Source organism: Colletotrichum chrysophilum, assembly GCF_026319265.1.
Source record: "Colletotrichum chrysophilum strain AFK26 chromosome Unknown scaffold_71, whole genome shotgun sequence".
NCBI classification, from domain to species: domain Eukaryota; kingdom Fungi; phylum Ascomycota; class Sordariomycetes; order Glomerellales; family Glomerellaceae; genus Colletotrichum; species Colletotrichum chrysophilum.
In genome coordinates, this window is record NW_026517358.1 from 219,668 (window position 1) to 227,020 (window position 7,353).

General features: G+C 55.2%; 4 protein-coding genes across 4 annotated transcripts; 3 read left to right on the forward strand and 1 right to left on the reverse strand.

Moving 5' to 3' along the window:
- Positions 1-41: 41 nt before the first annotated feature.
- Positions 42-1,603, forward strand: COL26b_008285 (uncharacterized protein; the record flags this gene model as incomplete). Its single annotated transcript, XM_053181048.1, has 9 exons — positions 42-185; positions 247-285; positions 347-437; positions 493-515; positions 574-715; positions 774-834; positions 896-1,033; positions 1,092-1,511; positions 1,588-1,603. 9 exons carry the CDS (start codon positions 42-44, stop codon positions 1,601-1,603), a joined length of 1,074 nt encoding a protein of 357 aa, XP_053035064.1.
- Positions 1,604-1,674: 71 nt separating this feature from the next.
- Positions 1,675-3,093, reverse strand: COL26b_008286 (uncharacterized protein; the record flags this gene model as incomplete). Its single annotated transcript, XM_053181049.1, has 1 exon — positions 1,675-3,093. One exon carries the CDS (start codon positions 3,091-3,093, stop codon positions 1,675-1,677), a length of 1,419 nt encoding a protein of 472 aa, XP_053035065.1.
- Positions 3,094-4,119: 1,026 nt separating this feature from the next.
- Positions 4,120-6,146, forward strand: COL26b_008287 (uncharacterized protein; the record flags this gene model as incomplete). Its single annotated transcript, XM_053181050.1, has 6 exons — positions 4,120-4,340; positions 4,395-4,447; positions 4,496-5,219; positions 5,274-5,574; positions 5,624-5,723; positions 5,965-6,146. 6 exons carry the CDS (start codon positions 4,120-4,122, stop codon positions 6,144-6,146), a joined length of 1,581 nt encoding a protein of 526 aa, XP_053035066.1.
- Positions 6,147-6,651: 505 nt separating this feature from the next.
- On the forward strand, positions 6,652-6,953 carry COL26b_008288 (uncharacterized protein; the record flags this gene model as incomplete). Its single annotated transcript, XM_053181051.1, is given in 2 exon segments — positions 6,652-6,879; positions 6,894-6,953. The coding sequence occupies 2 exon segments, from the start codon at positions 6,652-6,654 to the stop codon at positions 6,951-6,953; spliced, it is 288 nt and encodes a 95-aa protein (XP_053035067.1).
- Positions 6,954-7,353: the final 400 nt, after the last annotated feature.

The window sequence follows — 7,353 nt, forward strand, 5'->3', positions numbered from 1 at the left end:
TGGGCAGGATCTCGCGTGACCACTGCCTTGTTCCAGCAGCGATGGCGACTCAGGGAGAAGAGACGCGCTCTTCCCCGCCGGCAGCGACCCCGGCGGCCCCCGCGATCGCCCCAGAGGCCGGGGAAGCGGGCACCGCGGCTCCGGCAGCTGCCCATGGAGCGGAGAATCCGGCGACGGGTATCATTGTACGGGTCCCGAGTGAGGAGGGGCTAGTTGGAGTGGATGTGCTGATGACTTGTCGTGAAGGCACCGGATGAGACTGAGACCGATTCGGCCATCAACGTCGTACGTCTATTCGACATGTCTTCATCCACGGCGTCCAGCTACTGATCAGTCTTCTTCACAGTCCGTCCGCGATTCTCTAACTTCCATCCGTTCATCCGTGCTCAAGTTTGAAGATGAGTACGGCCGTCTTTACCATTCTCAATCTCGAGGAAGTATGCAACCACTGGGGTGGAATGAGTCTTGATGATGAATGCTGATGTCGTCCAGAATACTACTTCCCCCACGATAACGTACGTTTAGACGTTAGACGTTGCTAAGGATCTTGGGCGACTAACACACGACTCACAGGTGGAGCAAGATCGCTTGGACTTGCAGCATGAGCTGTTCATGAGGACATTTCGCGGTTATCTGTGTACCTGCCCCAAAGTGAACGGCGCCAACAGAGTTCTTGACTTGGGAACGGGCACCGGAATCTGGGCCTTGGAGTATGGTGAGTTTTACTGTAGCGACTCATTTTGATTCTTGACTCATGACAATTTCACTTGCAGCTGAGCAAAACCCGGAAGCTGAAGTTATCGGCGTCGACATCAGCCCGGTGCAGCCCGACTTGTGAGTTCCCCCTATACCAAGTCTTTGGCAAGTCCATGCCTCGATATTGACTGTGTGTCAGCATGCCCCCAAACTGCTCCTTCGAAATCGACGACATTGAAAAGAACTGGACCTGGTCCAAGAAATTCGACTTCATCTTCTCCCGAACCCTCAGCGGCAGCATCCTCGACCCCGTAAAACTCGTCGACAGCATTTACAAGTGAGTCACTCATTCCACCCGCCCCCAACCCTCCACGCCATCACTCACCCCGCCCAAGCCAACTCGAGCCCGGCGGCTGGTTCGAGGCCCAAGACGTCTGCATGGACGCCCGCAGCGACGACGACACCATCCCCAAGGACAGCTTCCTCGTGCAGTGGGCCGTCGAGGTCGTCGACGCCATGGACAAGATCAACCGCACGCTCCGCCTGCCGCTGCTGTGGAAGCAGCTGCTTATCGACCGCGGCTTCGTCGACGTCCAGGAGACGGTGTACAAGTGGCCGACCAACACGTGGCCGCGCAACCGCATGATGAAGGACATTGGCGGCTGGGGGCTGGCGAACCTCGACACGTTCCTGGAGACGGCGGCGTTGGGGACGCTGACGAATATCAAGGGATGGTCGCGAGAGGAGGTGTTGGTGCTCTGCGCCAAGGCGAGAAAGGAGATGAGGGATCCGACGATACATATCTGGTGGCCTGTGTAAGTTTGCATACCTGGCGGTGATCGATGTGGAGGATGCTAATCTGTGTGGCAGGTATGTTGTCTCTGGTCGTAGACCCGAGGACCCATGAGCGCAGGAAGCTCTTTTAGATACCAACTGTCTACTTATGGATTTCTCGATATATGCAAGGTTCAGAAGGGTTCAATCTCCCAGCGTAAGTATGCCCGAGTGGCCAATTCTTAATGACGTGTCATGCCTCGTCGCCCAGACCACCTCTGGGTGTGCAACATACAACCACGGCGGATTATCATGGAGCCTCTTCAGACAGGCCGAGTAAGCCTCTGCCCTATCCTCTCTTGTGATCTTACTCCGTGCCGTCTGGAACAAATCCTGAACGTCATCGTCATGGAAACCTAGCCACCAAGTGGCGTGAGACGAGCTCGACACCTTGTCGTCCAGTACCCTGAACGTGCTGTTGGCTGTTGAATCAAATAGCGCCAAGTCTCCAATCTGCTTTTGAAGCCCAATCTGCCTGGCGTACTCTGGCCGGTTGGTCTCAACTCTAACCTCAACGTCAAACCCGATCGCTTTCAAGGACCTGGCGACGAAGCTGGAGATCTTCTGCGCGTGCTCCGGCATGTATGTCGGGGTCCTCAGAATGAGCGACTCTGTCGGGTCCAGGTCCTTGAGCAGCTCCCTCGCACGCTCTGGGTCGAAGGGGATAGGCTGCAGCTGTGATTCCGGAAAGCCAAGGTGGAAAGGGCTCACAATAGTAGCCGACGGAAGTGCGAAGCCCTTGTACACCTCCTTCACCAGAGCATCTTTGTCCACAGCAAGGTTGACCGCCAGACGCGCCTTCGCAGAGCGGAAGATGCCCTCGCTGCAGTTGAGGTAGTATATCGCAGAAAGCGTGCTCGTAACCCTGCCCCATCGCAGCGACGCATCAAAGTTCAGCAGGCCAAGATCCTCAACCCTTTCCAAGTTCAGCGCCGCATCCACCTCTCCCTCGCGCAGCTGCTGCAACCTCTTCGCCGCATTCCCATCCTGCGTCGCAACAATGACATGAGGCGTCCCATGTCTCGACGGGCTCAACCGCTGCAGCTTCGCCCTCCCAACGCCATCCTCCCGCTCAAACTCCACCACGCGAAACGGTCCCGTCCCAAGCACCGGCTTCCCATCTCCATCCACCCTCACCGGCCAGAACTCGCAAAAGATATCAAGCACCTGCGCGAACGCCTCCGGATTTTCCACCCTCACTGTCCGCGCGTCAGGCGCCGAGAGCTTCGCGCGAGCAAAGTAGCGGCTGTAGCTCCAGCGCATGCCGAAGTAGTCACGCGAGTCCAGCAGTCCGAGGATGTAGCTCACGACATCTTCCGAGGTGCACGGTTTGCCGTCATGGAAGACGGCGCCGTCGCGGATGTGGAAGGTCCAGGTGCGCCCATCGTCGGAGTGCGCCCAGCGGTCGAAGAGGCCGGGCTGGATCTTGCCGTGGGGCTGCCAGCGGAGGAGCGGCTCGAAGACGAGGCTTTTGAGCGCGGTGACGCTGGCGTCGTCGGTTACTTGGGTTGGCAGGCGGAAGTCGACGTTTTCGAGGGATATGCGGAGGGTTTCTGGCGTCATTGTGGTGGTTTGAGTGAGGGATTGGGCGACAGGGAATAGGGTGGGTAGAAGCGTGGGATTGATACCAAGATGCGGTGGAAGGTTTCGGCAGATTTCAGCCCGAGATCAACGACTTATTGGAGCAGTGCAACTAAGAAAAGTGATAAGGTATCTTGAGCATCGCCCTGCGGCGCACGGGGTTTATGTGCGATCGCGGCGATGATCAGCCCTCGTGCAGAGCCGGCCGGGCAAGTGGCCGACGCATGCTACATGGCTGGGACGTGTCTCTGTGGCACCGGGGGATCTCATCCACATGGGCTGTAGAAGCCGAGACCAGATATCAATACGCATTTACACAGGACTACAATCCTGACTTCGGGCTACAGCAGCCGACACCACAAACACTCTGGATGTCCTGCTACTCATTCCCTGGTTCAACCCGGTTCTTGAAAACATGAAGAGTATTGACAAATACATATTAGAGACGACGCACCGAAATTCTGCAATCACAGCAACTGTTCGGAGTCGGCACCGGCATACCAAGCCGGGGTTAGCAAGGCGACAGAGCGGAGCGAGATAACGACATTGCGGGGCACCTATCACGACATGTCGGAGTCGAGCCGCATATGCAGTCGCTATCGTCCGACAGCGGCAGTCTTCAATGCCTGCCGGACTCCTCCTCGACCCAAAGTCACCAGGCAAATTCGAGAGACAGTGGCAGGTCCAGCCCCCTTATCCACTTACAGCGTCGGCGGCGCCCCTGGAGATGGGGCAGAAGGATTCGACGATTTTGGCTCGCAAAGGAGAACGATGACACCATTTTGGAGCGGCAAATCAGGACCCTGGCGATGAAAAAGCCCATGTCGGTTCGATATCTAGTTTCTATGAAAGTGGTTAGCATGATCGGGAAAAATCGTTGCGCTCGCAGATGTCAAAGTATATAGCGATCTGGGCTGAACGGAGCTTTGACCTGCAGCTGCACATCAGAGGTGACTGGAGACGGTTGATTGCATTCAGCCCTGCTTCGATTTCTTGCTATTGGCTGCAATGTCTGATTCAAAGGCCATCGCCCCTGTGGCCGTGTCGGATACGACGTCTGACCTGGACAAGAACTCCAAAGAGACGAGGCCATTGAGCATTACGGAGATCCCTTCCGGCGATGTGAAGGCCTCCTCGTGGTGGAGAAAGATACTCGGATACGTCTGGGATTCCGTCGAAGGAGACCCGGAGTACCGCGCATATGTCCAAAGACTTGACCTCTTCTTCTTGTAAGTTTCATCGACCCCGATCTCTCACCGGAGCCTTGCCTGACACCTACGCAGTCCAACAGTCTGTTTCGGGTACTTCATCAAGTACCTCGACCAAACGAACTACAGTGAGTGCGCCTCCCCCAGTTGAACAACTCCCGCTAACGGCCTGCCAGGCAATGCCTTCGTCAGCGGTATGCAACAAGACCTCGGCCTCTACGGCAACGAGCGCAACTGGCTAAACACCTGGTTCAGCCTCGGTATCATGGTCGGCAGCGTCCCCGCCCAGATGACCCAGCTCAGCTTCGTGCGCTCCTCCGTCCTGATCCCGACGTGCGAGGTCGTCTGGTCCCTGCTCGTCATCGGCATGGGCTTCGCCAAGAACATCCAGACCATGTACGCCCTGCGCTTCTTCATAGGACTCTTTGAGGCGTGCGCCTTCCCGGGCTACATCTCCATGCTCGGGGGCTGGTACGGGCCGAAGGAGCTGACGAAGCGGCTGGCCATTCTGCTGCAGGTTGAATCTATCGCCAGCATGTTCAGCGGGTATCTGCAGGCGGGGCTGTACACCAGCATGAACGGTCGTCATGGTCTGGCAGGGTGGAGGTGGCTGTTCATCATGGATGCCATCATCTCGCTTCCGATCGCCATCTGGGGATTCTTTGGACTGCCTGATCTGCCGCACAATACCAAGGCCTTTTACTGGTCAGCCGAGGTACATCCTCTTCAATTTAACGTCATCCCGGCTGTCGGTCCGATGCTAACGGAACTGCAGCATATCAAATACGGTGTAGAAAGAATCGAGCGGTTCGGCCAAAGGGCCCAAGAAAAGTTGACATGGAAGGAGGCCAAGCGCATCTATCTTGGCTGGGAGATCTGGGTCTTTGTTGTGCCATACACGTAGGTTACCGCCAACGCAGACTGCCATTTCTAAAGCTAACAGTGATGGTCTAGCATGGTCGCTGCCTGCCACTCTGCGACGAGCTACTTCAACCTTTGGCTGAAGTCGGCGGGCTACTCGGTTGTGGATGCGAATATCTATCCAACCGGTGGAAGCGCTCTGAACATTGTCGTTACCGTGATCTGGGGCATCATCGTCGACCACACGGGGAAGAACTATGTGATGATTGTCATCGTACAGGCTTTCATGATCCTCTCTAACATCCTGCTATCCGTCTGGACCATCCCCAAGGGGGCTCTCATGTTTGCGTACTATCTCTCATACGCCGGCTCAGCTGCCACGCCAGTTCTCATTGTTAGTATGGCCCTCGAAACACTGCCAACCTGACACTGACATATCACAGAGCTGGGCGAACAGACTCAACGCCGGTGACCCCAGCATCCGACAACTTTTGGTTGCCACAGCCAACGTAGTTTCTTACGCCTTTGTGCTTTGGGTGCCTTGTAAGTTTCCAACTACCACTGCATGTAAATCATGAGAAAAAGTGCTGAAAATGTTGCAGTGGTCTTGTTTCCTACATACGATGCTCCCAAATACAAATATGGATATCAGATTCTCATATTGTTCGGGGGTCTTGCGATCATCAGCGTAACTGTTATGTGGTATATGTATCGACGAAGAGAGTAAGCTTTTAGTTCCTGCGTCTCATAGGTTGTTATCAACGGCTAACCTTTCCCCGCGCAGCCAAAAGCGAGCCCAGCAAGAACTTCAGGGTACAGAAGGGGGCCCAGTTGTTGATAATGAACGCTCATCCCATTGACCATTGGGCCTTTGAGTACAAGATGAGGGATGACTATATCGCTTTTAGGCATGAGAGGCAGAAGCAGAGTGTCAGGAAACAGATAAGAACATGGACAAGAGGATAATCGGTTTAGTAGAGACGTGGAAGGGACGTAATAGGTGACCAGGGCCACAATGATGATAAAGAAAGCAGGGCTTGTCTAGTACCCGGGCAGAAACGAGCCTCCTATCGTTCAACTAGATGACTTGATCCAAACATGAAGAATGGCGTAAACAGTCGCGGAAATGCTGCACCGATTAATCCCCGTTTTAATTGTGGCTTCTCTACCTAGACTCGCCAGCATCTTCTGAGACACCTACAAAGCCCTCACGGCCATAATCTCAACCCGAAATACTGGTCTTGAAGAAGAAGAAGCTCAGTGCCTCGCAGTCAGCTAGGCAGATGGATCAAAAAGATCGAGGCATCCAGGGCCCCCTGGTTCCCCCCTCCGGTTTCGTGCCGATGGCGCCCCCGCACTAGACCCGAGAGATCAGTTCTCTCCACCGGGAATATTGGTATATAAGGCCGACTCATCGCCCCATCGGTGTCTGTTGCCGGTTGTGTAGAATGCGGTGTATGAGATTTGCAATATGACCGACCCCTTCTCGGACACTCTCAAAAGGCTGCGATCGAAAGCAGCAGCGTTTGGCAGCGAGCCACTGCTCACCCGACCGGATGGCACTGTTGTGGACCTGGCCAACGGCTACATACCACTCCTTGCGAACTTCACCTTTGAAGACAAAGCTGCCAAGGGCTTACGGAAACGCAGAGTCGGCGACGATCGCGAGGTCCCGGTCTACTTCTCCGCTGTCGAGCTTGTACGCGACAACAGGATCTTGCTCCTGACGGGCCCGAGTGGAAGTGGGAAAACCACATTCGCGAAATATGTTAGCTATCGGATGGCGACAGATGACTTCCGGGAATCACGCTCAGTAATTCGCAACGAGCTTGGGGACTCGCATGAGGAAACGTGGGAGACTGGCAAGCTTGAGCCATTCTACTTCCTTGTCGATGGCGCAGAGTCTCTTCGGACCCTTGTCGAGAGAACGCTCCCAAAGTTATTGACGCAACATGGAGACCAGAAAATCGGCTTTCAAATCATCATAGACGGGGTCGATGAGGCTGGGAGTGAGGGCGTTGAGCTTCTGGGCTCCATTACTGCCTTGGTGAAGTCTACAAACGACGTTCGGCTTCTTTTACTCGGGGATACCAAAGTTTGCAGCTGCTGGGTGCTACCTTCAGTCGTGGCTCGTCACGACATACTACCGCTTTTGACAACCCAGAGAAAGCGA